Raw genomic sequence first — 17363 nt, 5'->3', positions numbered from 1 at the left:
GAAAGTTGCCTCCCTGCACTTTGAACTTTAATAGGCTTAGGTTGGTCAGTCCCTTTTGTTACCTATCATATTGCTGTTGTAGTCATGATGTAGCTCCCTGATTGTTCCATCCCTTCCATATGCAAAGTTTCCTTTCTGATCTATTCTCTAATTGACCAGCGTTGTTATTGTTGCTTTTATTATCATTAGCTACCATATATTAAGCACCTATTGTGTATCAGGCACTGTGTTAGTAGCTCAATATACATCTTCTCATTTCATCCCATCCTCCCACAAAACTAGGAACTAGACATATGAGGTCTGTCTGGAAAAAGTCCAGCCATTGTTAATATAACAATAACAGTTTGTGTGACAGCGATGTAACCTGGCAGCCAGGAGAGTGGACTGGAATGTGCATGTGTGAACAATGGAGACTTCACTGTACCAGTCAGTGGGGGTGGTAGACATTGAGTGAACATGTGCACTGTGTAGCCATCCCATTCAAAATGACTGAGAGAGCAGAGCAACGAGTCTGCATCAAATTTTGTGTTAGGCTTGAACATTCCTCCACAGAAACTACTTGGATAATTCAGAAGGCTTAGGGGGACAATGCAATGAGTGCAGCACAAAGGAAAGTGTGGCACAGATGCTTCAAAGATGGTTGAGAATCTGTTGAAAGAGATCCACACTCTGGAAGGCCCGAAACAAGCAGAACCCCTGAGAATGTTGAACGTGTATGGGCTGTGGTCAACAAAGATTGATGACTGACGGTTCGAGAACTAGAAGCGGACCTAGAGATTCCAAAAACTACTGTCTGAGATCTTGACACAGGATCTTGGCATGAAATGTGTACAGACAGAATTCATTCTTCAGTTTCTGCTACCAGAGCAGAAGAAACATTATGTTGCAGTTGGTAATGACTTGATTCAAACCGATACCAATGAACAAGATTTCCTCAGGATGGTCATAACCAGAGATGAATTGTGGGCCTACAGCTATGATCCAGAAACAAAGGCTCAATCATCCCAATAGAATTGCCTGCTTCTCCACACTCAAAGAAGGTGTGACAAAGTCACAGCAAGATCAAGACCATTTTAACTGTGATTTTTTATTGGGAAGGTGTTGTGCATCATGAGTGTGCCCCTCCAGGCCACACAATTAATAAGTAATACTACCTCAGTGTTCTTCATTAGGTGAGAGATGCAATGTGCTGAAAATGGCCACAGCTATAGGAAGCTGGTGATTGGCAACATAATCAGAACAACACACCCGCTCATGCATCACGTCTTGTGCAGTTTTTTTGGTGAAACATCAAATCACCCAGGTGACTCAGTCCCCCTACAGTCCAGATTTGGCACCCTATGACTCCTGGCTTTTCCCAAAACTAAAATCACCTTTGAAAAGGAAGAGATTTCAGACCATCAATGAAATTCAGGAAAATATGATGGGGCAGCTGGTGGTGATTCCAACAAAGGATTTTGCAAAGTGTTTTGAACAGTGGAAGAGACATCTAGGAGAACTGTGTGAGGTCCCAGGGTACCTACTTTGAAAGGGACTGAAGCATCATTGTCCGGTGTACAATGTTTCTTGAATCTTTTGTCTTCTGCAATAAATGTCTCTGTTTTTCATAGTCCATGACTGGATACTTTCTGGACAGACCTCATATGTATAACCATGTATGAGATGAGGCAAGTGAGGCTCCGAGGGGGAAAGAGAATGTCCATAAGTAGCAGCTCCTAAGTGGAAGAGCTGGATTCTAACACAGGTCTGTTTCTTCCACATCCAGCTGCTCATCCACAGAATTGTTTAGACTTCTATAGAACTGAGTTCCTTTAAAAACTCTGGTGACAGTGACCAGAAGGGAGAGGGGAGGGGATTGTAGGGGGAAACGGTGAAGGGTTTGCAGGAACTATTATAAAGGATGCATGGACAATAACAACAGGGGGAGTGGGGGGTAGAAACAGGGGAGGGAGGTGGGACGGGCTGGGGAGGTGGGGCAGGCTGGGGGGAAAAGGCAGAAAACTGTACTTGAACAGTAATTAAAAAATGTTTAAAAAACAATACAATTTTATAAAAAATAAATAAAATATATTTTAAAAAATATTTTAAAAATAATAAAGTAAATAAAAATGAAAACTCTGGAGCAAAGTCATGCAGGTCAACAGGGTAAGAAGAGTCATGAGTTACCTTTTATAAGCTCTATCAGCTCCAAGAGAAGGGAGAGGCAGAGAAGGCCAAGATGGTAGGCGTGGCCAAAGTGGTTTCTAAAGAAGCTTATTTGGGGTTTGATTTGAGAAGAATCTCCTAAGGAACTAGAGGCTTTAAGGTACAGAGAGAGAGAAAAAAGAGAAAAACTTTCCATCCCTAGGGTAGGGTGTGGAAAGAGGATGCCTACCTGGGGCAAGGTGGAGTTCCTTCAGATTTGAGCACAATAGTCATGAAGACTATTTCCCCCTTGTACCTGGATATGTCTGAACGTGTCAGGTATGGAAATTATAGTGCATATACATACTTGCTTGTGTGTAGGTGAGTTACTGAAAAGAACTTCCTAGTCTCCTGGCACCTCTCTCTGAGGTGCTCACCCATGTTCATTAGACAGGAGACAATAATGTCGTAACTTTCTTAGAGACTCACTTTGACCTCTCTGAGCCTCAGTTTCCTCATTTGCACCATGGGCTTAGCGTGACCCAGCAGCTCTCTAAACCTGTAGTGCTTAACAGAACTTCTGCAATGATGCAAATGTTCTTTGCCCGCACTGTCTGATATTACAGACACTAGCCATGTCCCTATTAAGTACTTGAAATGTGGGTAGTACACTTGAGGATGGAATTTTTCATTGTATTTAACTTTAACTCATTATAATTTTAATAACCACTTGTGGCTGGTAGCTAACCATATTGGACAGCACAACTCTAGAGCAGCGAATTCAAAGTTTTTTACCCCTTTTAAGCCCTCTCTCATGGGGAAATTTTTATGGTAATTTTTTCCCTCCAGATTAATTGTGTTTTGAGTAGTTCATAGGAAAGGATACACCTAAAGAGTTTCACAGAAACAATTCACAGCAGTTAATTTGGCTCTAAAAATGTCTTTTGATAAAGATAGAAATTGCAGTCTGGTCCACACATGTATTTTTCTGCATTCAGCAGCAATATGCTGAGGCAGGATACAGATTGAGGCAAAATGCATGGCTTAGAAATAGACACTTTGTCCTGGACATGTGACCCCAACAATTGATGTATTAAGCCCATCCAAAAGCTATATCTCTTCCTGCTGCCTTCCTTTGAAAACACTGACTCATCTGATTCTGTAATCTGTAATCTCACTATAAAGGATAAGTATATAGGCAGACAGAGAAAAAGAGAGAAGGAGGGGGAAGAAGAGGAAGAGGATGGGGGTGGGGAAGGGAAGGGAAGGGAGAATCTCCCGGGGTATATTTACTGGGAATTCTGAGAGAGAGAAGTCTCTGCTTCACTACACAACTCTTATCCTTGCTAAAAAAAAAACCAAAAAACAAAACAAAAAAAAAAACAAGAAAAACAAAAACAAAAAACAAAACAAAACAAAAAAAACCCATATCTGAATAAGCCAAAGAAGTTTCAAGAGTTAGAAGAAAGAAAATCCTGGAAAATGTATTACGTGAAGTCCGTATTTTTTACCACAAATCTCTTTATTGAGCTCTTGCTGCTGCCAAAAGACTACACCATTCCCATTACACATGTTACCTACAGACTTCTCACAACAGTCCTGTGAGGTGCAGATAATGCCTCACTCAAGGAAGAGGAAGTGGTCGAACAGTAACTCAAAACCAAGAGTTTGTTTACAAAACCTGTGCTCTTCAATGCTACTATATCTCTTCACCACTATTCTAGCACCTTGGAGCTTACTACACTCTCAAGGAAGCCCTTTCGACTGGATAATTCTAACTAGAAAAACATTTCTCCTGCTGTGTTGAAATTTGTCTCATCGTAACTAACTCTCTTCTGCACTCTCAACATACACACACATTGCTGCTCATTCTGTCCTTTGGGGTCACAGGGACAAGCCCGCTCCTGCTTCTGCAGGATTTAGACATGGTAACCCTGTCCCTCTCAATCTCGGCTTTTTCAACCACAGGATGAACACACACAGGTCCACAATCCTTCCTCCTACAAGATATTTTCTAGACTTTCCATTGCCTGATCATTTCGCATAAAGATAAGAATCTTCTGTGCTTTTTAAAGAGTCTCTGTAGAATAAGTTGTTCATTCTGAAATTTTAAACGCCCTACTGTCAGAACATGACCCTTCACGTCTGTCCTAAATATCACACAGTGCAATCTACAGCAATTTCCCTAGATCTATCTTCAAAGGGGACATTAATCAGCCACTTGCCTGCATATGACATTTTTAAAGGTTACTATTTGTACTCTATCTTTTACTTCTCTGGCGTAAATGTGTCCAGTTCTAGCACATTTATCTTCATAAGATTTACCCCATCATCTTTTAGTGATTTCCGCAGCTCCTCTTTGTTCTAGATTCAAGTTGCTGTGGAGTTTATAGGACTAGATTCAATGAGGAGGTCAGTCTTAAGCAAAAGGAGGCTATGGGCCTAGATTTAGGCTAGGTTTTGTTCCTGGAAGCGCAACAAAATTGCAGCTACATTTTAATGTGTGTCTACTATGGTCCTTACATCTGCGCTAATCTGTAATTCCCTCGTGAAGAACTTTGACCCCCACTTTACAAAGGAGGTCATGGTTTAGACAGGATAAATAGCTTGCCCCAAGTGAGAGAGCTGGTGAGTGGCATTTAAACCCAGTTGTGTCTAATTCCAAAGCTGAGGCATTTTCTACCACACTGAAGATATAATGGGTCTTCCCCAAAGTACAAAACCATAGCTCGGCCCACCATGAGTCAATGGGAAACACAACAGCCCTCAAAAATCCCATTTCCTTCCTCCAGACAATGTAGCATTTGGCTGTGCTGATGCACATCTCTTACAAGCACAGTGAAAAATCCTCATTCAGCCCATGCTCTGATCATTATTACCCTAGGCTCATTGCCTTAGAGTCCCAACCAGCAACTCTAATGGCTTTTTAAATGGAAATTTAAGTCATTTAGCAACACACAAAAGTGTTGGCTAAAAGTCCAAAAGCATTTCAAACTGGCCCATGGCTCTTTCTCATTTAAAAAAAAAAAGCCAAGAATTGATGGGAAGAGGGTGGGAAGAAAGGAAGGACTTTGTGGAAGGCAAAGAGAGTTAAAGCAGTTGCAATAGAGCAGGCAATCAACAAATATTTGTCCAGTAAACAAATAAGATGAACCATGCTGGTTTGAGAGAAGAAAAATTACCAAGTTCTCCTCTTGATAATAATTTTGATTCACTCGGCTTGCCTCCATCACAGATCCACCAATTCTTATTTAAAAAACTACGGTAATTTGAATGAAAAAGCATACTCAGAAGACTTTTTTTGTTTCTTTTTTGTCTGTGTTTTATTTTGTTATTGTTTCTGTTCCAAGTAGGGAATAGAGGCCCTAAGTAGATATTATATGACAGTTGGTGAAATACCAAATATGAATATAATTAGGATGTAGCATGGACAGGAAGTTGATTCTATGCACAGCCAGTGCTTTCTAAGCCCCAGTTCCCTGCTCAGTCCTACAGAAATGCTTTTAATCCTATTTCCTCTGCCACCACCCCTGTCTGGGTTTTGCTGTGACTTCCTGTCGTCATGGAAGAGATGATAACTTGGGACCATGCCGATACATTTTACCATTAGGATGCATTTTATCACTGGGAAAAACAAAAGTTGTGAAACCTTTTGTAGGATTAGTAATCCAAATACCACATCTAATTGACATAAATAACTCACTTAGAGCGTTCAAGTCTAATAATAACACAGGCAAAGGGAAATGCCAACTTGTGAAAAAACAAATAGCCCTCAATCGCTTTCTTGAACTACACCCAGCTGTATTTCCTCGTAAAAGAGGTCTATAAATGACACCATACCGTGTATAGATCATTCTCATGTGCACCCAAGCCATACTTTCATCAATATTACAACCACAGATGGGTAAGGCGACTCAGCAGAGTAAGAACTGCCTCACTTTGGCACATCTCCTCCAGCCTTGCTTTGTATCTGATCCTCTTTACTCTTTTAGAGACTCCGGCATCTCAGCGCTATAGTGACTGTGGAATGAACACCAAGAGAGCTCCAAATAGAGGAGACACGAAGTAAAAATTCCCTTACAACTGCAGATAGTCAATAGAGTCGATTAGCAGAAAATACTAATAAGCTTGTTGTTTTTCTTTACTTGTAGAAGAGAATTCCTTCAAGAAGATCAGGAACAACTGATTTAGATTCAACTCTCTGCTTCCAAGTCCCCATCTCTGCCTGATAGTGAGACACCTAGGGTCCTAGAACCCGAGAAACACCCAGCCAAACCCACCTCCACCATGGGGGCTGTGACTCGGCTCCTGGCGGGCATCTGCCTAGCTTTTCTCGCCCTCAGGGCTGATGGAGGGGTGCTCAAGAAAGTCATTCGGCACAAGCGGCAGAGTGGGGTGAACATCACTCTGCCGGAGGAAAACCAGCCCGTGGTGTTTAACCACATCTACAACATCAAGCTGCCTGTAGGGGCCCAGTGCTCCGTGGATCTAGAATCAGCCAGTGGCGAGAAAGAGCTGGTCCCACCCTCAGAGTCCAGGGAAAGCTTCCAGGAGCACACGCTGGACAGGGAAAACCAGATCGTCTTCACCCACCGCATCAACATCCCCCGCCGGGCCTGTGGATGTGCTGCTGCTCCTGATGTCAAGGAGCTCCTGAGCAGACTGGAGGAGCTGGAGAACCTGGTGTCTTCCTTGCGGGAGCAGTGCACCATGGGAGCAGGCTGCTGCCTCCAGCCTGCTGAAGGTATGAGCTGGGGATAGCCCCGCCCCTCGCTGCACAAAGGGGAGCAACGAGGAGTGCGGCCGGGTCCATCCGTTGTTTCCACAGTGGGTTCCCGGGCAAACTAGCCCCACAGGGTGTTCATCACAAAGAGACGTTATGGTCAAATAAACGTAGAGAATGTAACCATCTCTATTCTGCTCTTGGTGACAAATGTTCCTCAGAGGAATTTGCAGGCCTCTGAAGTATTGCTTCAAAAAAGCCCATTTAACTTTAATTGCTAGTTTCTAAAACTTATTTGACCACAAAATATATACATTCTCTACCTCAAAACTTATGTACACATTATGAAATTCCTGACCCAAAGGCCATACTCTGAAAGGTACTGATATAGCTCCATTACCCCACTGTACAAATAGGAAGCTAAGACCTAGAAGTAGTGTGGGATTCCTCAAGAGTCTGAGATAAGTGGCCAAGTTAGGACTTCAACCACAGTATTGCACACCCTGATGCTGTTACAAATGCACAATGCTTCCCATGGCAGTACAAAGCCTGGGAGTTGGAATAAATGCCCCAGCTGAGTGGCAACCATGAGGACAATCACCACTATGGCTGAGCCCCTTTTATGTACGTGGCACTGTAACTCATTACCTAATTTAATCCTCCCACCAACCCTTTAAGATGAGGTGGGATAGTCCCATTCTGCAGATGTAAGAACTGAGACTCAAAGAAGTTGCCCAGCTGACCCCAAGGGTAATGAGAGACTGGAGCCGTGAACATGCCTGAATGCCGCCCGAACTCCCAGTCTTCTGGGCCCATACTACCCATCTGCATGCTTCACAAAGAAATGTTGCCACTTCAGAATCGTCCTCATCTCCATTCCCTGAAGTTGATAAAACTGCAGGAGCTTCAAGGGCTTTAAATCAGAGATGAAAATCTCTATTTATACCACTCAGAAAAAAATTACCATAAATTACTAGAACAAATTATTTTAAGAGTAGACCTAATCACCATAAGTACAGAATACTAAAGACATGCTCTGGGATTCTAAGGCAAAAAAATTTTTTTTCTTTATGCACAAATTAGGTTGTCTTCCACCTCTCAACTCCCTGGCAGAATAGATGAGAGCTGCACTATAGAATGAATTCTAAAAAGTGGGTGGAAATAATTGCCTAGAGAAGTGCTATCCAGTAGAAATATAACGTGAGCCATCTATGTGACCGTAGATTTTCCAGTGGCCAAGTTAAAGAAATGAAAAGAAACAGATAAGGATAATTTGAATCATCTATTTTGTTTCACCCAATAGAACGAAAATATCCATGTTTCAGCCTGTAATCCATATAAAAACGATTAAAGACATGTAACATCTTTTACTCTAAGCCCTTGGAATTGGAATGTATCTGCCACTTCAGGTACATCTCAGTGCAGATCAGCCAGAGTTCAATTGCTGAACAGCCACATGGGTCCCTTGGCCACCATACTACACAGCACAGGTGTACATTCTCACTTTTCAAATAAACTTTTTCAAAAAAAATTGCCTTCCTGCCTGCTGTCAGGAAGGGGATAAAACATATTAATGCAACTGTATTTGTGTGCAGAGAAAATGAAGTGAGTTTTATTGCTCCTCTTGGGTTCCACAGGGATCATGCCAGTGGCCCCTGCAAATGGAGCTGAGACAGTCTTTAGACTTTAAAGAGCTGAAAGCATGTCAGCGCTGACCATTCCTCAGATGTGCCACTGCAGCCTCCAGGAAAGAGAGGGGGAAAAAGATAGAGCCTCGTGAGTTTTGTGGGGGCAGAGCCAAATTGCAAGTTGTGCTGACAGAATTAGAAAGCCACGACTTAACTGCCTCATTTCAGTTATGGAAAATTAGAAAGTCTTGGTCACGTGAACCCATATGACAATGTGAGTCAACCCAAAAAACCCGTAAAGAGAACATTATGATGAGCACCACAGTCAGCTCCTGATGTCCCCATTTAACCTCGGTAGACCCCAGGGAAGTGCTCGGATGGTCCCATTAGACCGATGAAGAAACTGAGCTCCAGAAAGAGCCTAAAGCCCCTCCCAAAAGCAGCACAGAGATTGAATCAAAGAATCAGAACTGGGTTCAGTTCAACAACGATCTCTTGGATGTCTCCTATATGCCCAACCTTGGTTGGACACCAAAGTAGCAACAGAGCCCTACATAACACGTCCCACAAGGCAGTGATCCATAACCACCTGCGGTTGTGGGACGATGTGAAAATGTGGTGAAAACTAGGGATCCTCTCCCTAGGGGTGGGAGCAGACACACACACACATACCTACAAACCAAAGCACACACTGTCTTTGCATGGAAGTTACAAATTTCAGAGAGGTCAAGTTAAGAATTCCTACCATCTGATTTCACACACTAAGCTTCTAGTTTTCAAGCCAGATGTGGCCCAGGGGTGCAACCGTGCTCTGGCTGAATTTGATTCTGGGTTTCGCAGGTAGAAACTGAGAAATTGGGCTGAGAGCCTCTGTTCTGTTTGTTGCAGGCCGCCTGGACACCAGGCCCTTCTGCAGTGGCCACGGGAATTTCAGCACCGAAGGATGTGGCTGTGTTTGTGAACCTGGCTGGAAAGGCCCCAACTGCTCTGAGCCCGACTGTCCAGGCAACTGCCACCTGCAAGGCCAGTGCCTCGACGGGCAGTGCATCTGCGATGAGGGCTTCACCGGGGAGGACTGCAGCCAGCTGGCCTGCCCCAGCGACTGCAATGACCAGGGCAAGTGCACGAATGGGGTCTGCATCTGTTTCGAAGGCTATACCGGCGCTGACTGCAGCCGGGAGGTCTGCCCGGTGCCCTGCAGCAAGGAGCATGGCAGGTGTGTGGACGGCCAGTGTGTGTGCCAGGACGGCTTTGCCGGCGACGACTGCAACGAGCCCCTGTGCCTCAACAACTGCTACAACCGTGGGCGCTGCGTGGAGAACGAGTGTGTGTGTGACGAGGGCTTCACCGGCGAGGACTGCAGTGAGCTGATCTGCCCCAAGGACTGTTTCGACCGGGGCCGCTGCGTCAACGGCACCTGCTACTGCGAAGAAGGCTTCACGGGGGAGGACTGTGGCCAGCTCACCTGCCCACACGCCTGCCACGGCCAGGGCCGGTGCGAGGCGGGGCAGTGCGTGTGCCACGAGGGCTTCGCCGGCGTGGACTGCAGCGAGAAGAGGTGTCCCGCCGACTGTCACCACCATGGCCGCTGCACCGACGGGCAGTGTGAGTGTGACGATGGCTTCACAGGAGCTGACTGCAGTGAGCTCCGATGCCCCAACGGCTGTAGTGGCCACGGCCACTGTGTCAACGGGCAGTGCGTGTGTGACGAGGGCTACACTGGGGAGGACTGTAGCCAGCTGCGGTGCCCCAACGACTGCAACAGCCGGGGCCGCTGCATCGAGGGGAAGTGCGTGTGCGAACAAGGCTTCCAGGGCTACGACTGCAGTGAAATGAGCTGTCCCAATGACTGCCACCAGCACGGCCGCTGCGTGAATGGCATGTGTGTCTGTGATGACGGCTACATGGGTGAGGACTGCCGGGATCTGCGGTGCCCCAAGGACTGCAGCCACCGGGGCCGCTGTGTGGAGGGGCAATGCGTGTGTGAGGACGGCTTCACCGGCCGAGACTGTGCAGAACTCGCCTGTCCCAGCGACTGCCACGGCCAGGGCCGCTGCGTCAACGGGCAGTGTGTGTGCCACGAAGGCTTCATGGGCAAAGACTGCAAGGAGCGAAGGTGTCCCAGCGACTGCCACGGCCGAGGTCGCTGCGTGGATGGCCAGTGCGTCTGCCACGAGGGCTTCACGGGCCCAGACTGTGGGCAGCGCTCCTGCCCCAATGACTGCAGTAACTTGGGACAGTGCGTGGCGGGCCGCTGCATCTGCAACGAGGGCTACACCGGGGAAGACTGCTCGGAGGGTGAGTACCGGGGCTCAAACTAGCAAGATAAAGGCCACAACATCTGGTTTGTGTTGGAGAACTAAGTGTTATATTAAAACACACACATGCAAACTCTTTGAAGGGGCCCTGGTTATTCAACTGTTACAGGACTACCTATTTGAGTCTAAGAGGCTCCGAAAGGTCACGGAATTGTTCCAAGGACACACAGCGAATACATCACAGAGCTGACATTTGAGACTGCCTAACTTATCTGCACTGAGTTTGACACCTAGTAGCCAGTATGAAGTAGATGAAATGATAACCTCCCTTTTGCTAAGTATCAACCTTCTTTCCTACTTCTCACTGACATTGAACCAGTCATAAACCAGATTTCTCTATTTGGCTGGGAATAAAAATTCAGCTAAATTAAATGGGCAGTGAGATTATATAAAACAAACTATCACAATGATGATAGTTAAATTAAATGATGCACAATCAGCTAAAGACTGAATGCTGACTATTTACAAGGCAGGCCTGTCTCTTAATTCATCTTTTCTGTGTTGTCTTTGATCCCAAGAAAGGTGAGCTCCTTAAAGGAACACTACCCCTGCAGTTAGCACAAGGCATGGTCTGCAGTAAGTGCACAGTAAAACATTGGTTGAGTGAAAACACAAGGAAGAGTGACATGTTCATGCTTAATGAGGACCTTCTTCGTACTTCTCTCATCCACCCATATTATGATTGTCATAATGGAGAACTGCTACCTTGATTAAAACTAATGGCAGACAAGAATAAATACATGGCTCTGAGTTTAATGTCGCCAAGGCAGAGAAGCTGGGTAAGAAGAACCCCAGGCTGGGAGGGAGATGTGAGTCCAAATTTGATGAGATGTGCTAAGCTGGGCAGGTCCTTCTACTTCAATCACATCTAGAAAGTGAAAAAGTTGGGCCAGGTAAGCCCAAAACACCCTCCCAGGCTTGAAGTGCAGAGCAGGGAGCTAAGATCAGGCTGCCCCTTCCCAAGCAGATGGCCTGAATCTGAACCAGGGTCCGGGGAACGGAGAAGTCAGAGAAAACAGGTCACAAAGACCCCTCGAGGCCACACGGCTGACCTAGAACTTCAGCCTGATGGCAATGGATGGCCACCAAAGCTTTTATAGACGGGTCACAGCAGCCATTCCTTCATGAATTCTGCATCTGAGAAGATGGAAGCTAGATTTCAGACCTCTGTGGACTACCAGTGGAAGAGAGGATTTATAGGGAACATGACTGACCCCAGCTGTCCTTTCTCATTCCCATCAGTGTCCCCTCCCAAAGACCTCATTGTGACCGAAGTGACAGAAGAGACTGTAAACCTGGCCTGGGACAACGAGATGCGGGTCACAGAGTACCTTGTTATGTACACACCCACCCACGAGGACGGCCTGGAAATGCAGTTCCGGGTCCCCGGGGACCAGACGTCCGCCACGATCCGGGAGTTGGAGCCTGGTGTAGAGTACTTTATCCGGGTGTTCGCCATCCTGGAGAACAAGAAGAGCATTCCCGTCAGCGCACGGGTGGCCACTTGTGAGTGAGCACAACCGCCCTGGGCGGCCTCAATTGCCCCGTCTTGCCCAGTGCATGACTGTTCCCATGAGTCATCGCCTTTCCCCTGTCCCCCAAACTCCATGGCTGTCCTTTCATAGTTGCACCAATTAAGGCCCTGGAATCCAGTGAAGCCCACTGAATGTTTTTGTAAAGAAACTCCTCGTATACTAACTCATTTAAGTCACAATAACCCTGTAAGATGGGAGCTATCGTTAATCTATTTTACAGATGAGGAAACTGAGATTCTGTGATTATCTCATCCCACATCACACAGTTCATAAGTGGCAGAGATGGGGTTTGAACCCTGGCAGTCTGGTTGCAGATTTATGCTCTTAAATGCTAGATTCTACTACTACATTCCTATGCAGCTCACTGTCTGTATATCTATTTTAACACTGTAAACACAGGGTTCAAGTTTTTCCTTCAAGAGTCCAACATCAGTATAATTTTCTTCATACCTGAAAAGCAAGTTGGGCTAGAAAACGGTCTTTTTTTATTTAATTGTAATAACATTGGCTGCCATGTTAGACTCATCTCCATGCCAGGGATATGCCCATGAGTCTACATGCCACATACCGCACAGCCCCCAGTGCATTCCCAAGGGGCAGGCATGCTTACCTCCTTCTCTCAAGTGAAGAAACCGAAGCTTGGGGCATTTTGTGCAATTTGCCTAAGGACACAAAATTTGTAATTGAAGAAATTAAATTCTAGCCCAAGTCTGCCTGATTCCAAAGCCAGGAGTTTATATTATAAATCCTAATATATGTGCACATATTAGGTTTAACCCTATAAAATTTCCAAAAATTAATCATGATTTGTCCTAATACTCCTTTCATAGTGCCTCGCAGTAGACAGCATCCCAGAGGAGCCCTTGAATAGACTCCAGCTCGAATGATCAGCCCTTGACTGTGGCAGACACCGCCCTTGGGTTCAGTGGAGCAGGGCTATGGCGCCTCCACCATACTCGCTGCCATCCTTACCTCCTCTCTGTGCTTTCCCTGACAGACTTGCCTGCACCTGAAGGCCTCAAATTCAAGTCCATCAAGGAGACATCTGTGGAAGTGGAGTGGGATCCTCTGGACATTGCTTTTGAAACGTGGGAGATCATCTTCCGGAATATGGTAGGGAGCACAGAGCAGTGGGCATGCAAGAGTCTAAAAGGTGGTCAAAGGCCACTGTAAACTTTCATATCAACTTTAGTTCCTTGGCTTTAGGTGAGGGACAAGGCTGCATTGGCCCTAATGTGTTTGCATAGACATTTTAAGTGAGTTTAAGAAGTCAATAAGCATAACACTTAAGGCTGAGAGCCTAGACCAGGGGCATCAGGCTCATTTTCACTAGGAGCCACATCAGCCTCACGGTTGCCTTCAAAGGGCCGAATGTAACTTTAGGACTGTATGAATGTAACTACTCCTTAACTAGGGACAAGGAGCCCTGGGTAAAAACTAGGTGCAGGGCCAGATAAAACAAGGTAGAGGGCCAGATTCGGCCCACAGGCCTTGTGTTTGCCACCTGTGACCTAGACAAAGAGACGTTAACTCTAGGTTTTAATTATTTCTCATAGTCTTGAAAACCTCTACCCAGAGGCAAAGAAGAGAGGAAATGGTCTCTGTCTCAGAATGCCTCTGGGCCTAAAGTACATGTGAAGCAGGGTAGTGGGTTCCTGAGTTCAAGCCCAGGCTCTGCCACTAACTAGCTAGGTGACTATGGGACAATCACCCAACTTCTATGATGCTGGCTTCATATTCTATCAGGAGAGAGAGTAAATCTGTGGCTCCAGAACTGCTTTGGCTCTCACATTCTGTCACTCGACTTGAGTGTCAAAGGGGTGATCCGGGAAGTTTATGAGAGAAACACACTTGAGAAATGTCTTTATCATTTCTGTATCCTCGGCACCTACCAAACTGATGAGTAACTGGTTAGTGGATAGAAGAAAGAATAAAAGAGGAATGAATGAATATGAAATGAATGCATTGTATAAGTGAAGAGGCTGGCACCTTTTATAGGTCTTACCAGGGGGCCTCTATGTTTCAGAATAAAGAAGATGAGGAAGAGATCACCAAAAGCCTGAGAAGGCCAGAGACCACATACCGGCAAACAGGCCTGGCTCCTGGACAGGAATATGAGATATCTCTGCACATCGTGAAAAACAATACCCGGGGCCCAGGCCTAAAGAAGGTGACGACCACCCGTGAGTATCGCCTTTAATATCACCAACACCATGATAAAGCTGATTGTAACTCATAGGATTTCTGGTTAATAACATGCCCTCTTCCTAGTGCCTGTATCAAGTAGCTTTTGCTATGGAAAAACCAAGCCCAAATCCAAGTGGCTTAAAACAATAATTCTACACAGTGATGATTTGTGGTTGGGCTCCACTGAACAGATTTTGTGTTCTTGACTGGGCTCACTTATGCACCTGTGTGGGCTGGGGACTGGTGGATCCAGGATGGCCTCATCCAGAGTGATGCCTTTCTGCTCTACTGGTCCCTCAGCCTCCAGGATGCTACCCCAGCCCTGCTCTTATAGTAGCCAACCAGGTTGAAAACTGGCACTAATATTCTCTCAGAGCAAATCTCAAGGCCAGTCCAGGTGTAAGGGATAAGAAAACAGGTCCATCTCTTGAGGAGTGGAGCTTCAACCTGATATTGCAAAGTGGCCAGGGTACAGGAAAATTGAGACCACTGCAAACAATCTACCACATCATTTAATTTAATATTCACACCAACCTATAAAAGAGGTTGGGAAAATATCAATGGTATTATTTTTCAAGAGTAGAAACTCAGACTGAGAGACATTAAATTAATTTAATCAATACTACATGGTCAATACTGTCAGGACCACCATTTTAAGCCAGGGTCTCATTTTACTACATGAACCCCATTACCACCAGCATTGACTAGGCTCAGGTTTACGCAGAATGTTGACTCCGTGTCTTCAACAGGAATCTAAACAAAAGGTCACTCGATCCTAATCAGGTCAGAACTTCTTGGGGGTAGAATAGGATTCGACACTGCTAGATCATTTGATGGGGGAAAAAAATCCAAACTTGGAGTTGTTCTACCAGAAAGCAAAGTTTTAATAAATAAATAAATAAATAAATAAATAAATTTCTTTTTCATTGCCATTAGATAAAACCTGTTTATCTTTTTTTAAAATAACATATGTCCCACCTGCTTAAGGAATTGACTCTTCTTGGCAGGGTGTTGTTGGAAAGTTAAATCTTTCCACCAGCAGACTGCTGTTGGCTAATGACAAGAAAGAATCTCTTGCATTTAAATACTTGCATACTTCGTCTAGCTCAGAGCCAACTCATGGAATTGTCTCCTTTATAAACAAGCATTTCCATCATCCTGACAACGTCCCTCTGTGGTAGGTATAAGGCAGGTACCAGCAGGAAAAAAATCATTAGATCATCAGAAAGGCATAAAAAAGATCAAGCAAATACTTATTTGCTATATAAGACACACCGAGAATACAAAAGACCTTTCTTTCCTCAGCCCTTTTCTTTGTAATTTAAACATGGGGATTGGCTGCTTTATTTTCGTCTCACTGCAGGACAAACATCCGAACGTTTGATGTTCCATAATCACATAAATATCAACACTGAGAGGCAGATATTTACCTGTTCACTTTGCTGCTACCTGAGCAATTTCTTTTGTTTAAAGAACCTTAAAGTTTTGGTGCCAAAACATTTTTGACTCTTTCCCTCTGATCTTTATAGAGGTTGTATTACAACCATTTTTGGCCCATGAATTTTTTTGAGAGGCCTTCGCATTTAGAGGAGAAAAAGCTTGGGCTTTGGACCCAAACAGTCCTGAGTTTGAATTCCAGGTTTACCACTCACTAGGACCTTGAGCAGTTTCACTTCTATGAACCTCTGACCCACCATCTGGAAAATGGGCTCATCGTATCCTACTTGTGGAGTGGTCATGAGAGTCAAGACGTGAATGACAAAGCACTATGCTGGGCACATGATAAGCACAGGGCAACGCTGGTCTCCTCTGTTCAAGCCTCCCAAATCTAGGGAGAGATCAGTGCCCTTGGCTGAATCCCAGCTTCTTTAGTAACAGAGCTGCTAAGGTAGATAGTAGGTGTGACGGGGGTCCTTGCTAGCCCCTGTCAGAACATGGGAAAGGCAGCTTCACTATTGAATTATAGCATCATTTACACTGTGCATTTTATGGGCTCGTTATCTGTGAGCTGACACTAAGATGTCAACAACTGGAATTAAAGAAAAGAGATGGTAGGTTTCTCACAGTCAGCTATGAATAATTCCTTCTTTTCATTCCCCTTATAAAACCAAGCTCCTTTCATTTGCTATTGTTTCCTCAACCGATATTGAAAACACAAACTTAACTACTTTTTAAAATGAAGAAAGAAGGAAACATTGACTGAACGCCTAGCAAGTCTTCGTTTTAGGTATTTACTGAATGCCTGGAATGTTTTAGTGTTTGCACTGAAATTGTTTATGTAATTAAAAGAAATAGACTTAAGACATAAATGACAGAGCGTGACTCTATGCTGGGGATTAAGAAAAATCAAAGACCCTTTGTCTGAATGAATGAATGACCCTATCTAAATTGAATAATAAGTATACTTTGAATAAACTATATAGAAATCTGTTGCATACAGAAAGAAAATTACACTATTAAAATATTCTTCCTTTTAATTGTGGTAAGAACATTTAGTATGAGATTTGCCCTCTAGACAAGTTTTTAAGTATATAATACAGTATTGTTAACTATGGGTACAATATTGTACAGCAAATCTCTAGAACTTAATCACCCTGATTAACTGAAGCCTTTTACCCTTTGGAGAGGGAATATCTGTTTACCTGATTGTAACAGGGTCAATTAAGGCTTCTCATTAGGAAATGACCTATACTAAGTAGGAGATTTTTAGATGGAGGACAAGCAATTGTGGGGAGCAGGAAGTGAGGAACAGCCAGTGGAGAGGCCAGGGGGGGAGAAACAGCATGAACTGCTCTCAGAGCGCTGAGCAGCCTGCTGTCAGAGCTCCCAAACCAAAGGGTAGACAGAG

General features: G+C 44.7%; 1 protein-coding gene across 7 annotated transcripts in view; it reads left to right on the top strand.

Moving 5' to 3' along the window:
* TNC (tenascin C) overlaps positions 1–17363 on the top strand; it is a 97575-nt gene that overhangs the window by 28709 nt on the left and 51503 nt on the right. For all 7 annotated transcript variants that reach the window (XM_028512267.2, XM_036022127.1, XM_036022129.1 and 4 more), the window contains exons 2-6: positions 6276–6868; positions 9364–10773; positions 12036–12299; positions 13326–13441; positions 14355–14511. In XM_028512267.2, coding sequence (XP_028368068.1) covers positions 6412–6868; positions 9364–10773; positions 12036–12299; positions 13326–13441; positions 14355–14511 — 2404 coding nt within the window. In that variant the 5' untranslated portion in view covers positions 6276–6411. The remainder of the gene's footprint in view (positions 1–6275; positions 6869–9363; positions 10774–12035; positions 12300–13325; positions 13442–14354; positions 14512–17363) is intronic.

This window comes from Phyllostomus discolor, chromosome 3 (assembly GCF_004126475.2).
Source record: "Phyllostomus discolor isolate MPI-MPIP mPhyDis1 chromosome 3, mPhyDis1.pri.v3, whole genome shotgun sequence".
In the NCBI taxonomy this organism is placed as follows: Eukaryota; Metazoa; Chordata; class Mammalia; order Chiroptera; family Phyllostomidae; genus Phyllostomus; species Phyllostomus discolor.
The sequence above is the reverse complement of the archived record's forward strand: the minus strand, read 5'-3'. Positions and strand labels throughout refer to the sequence as shown.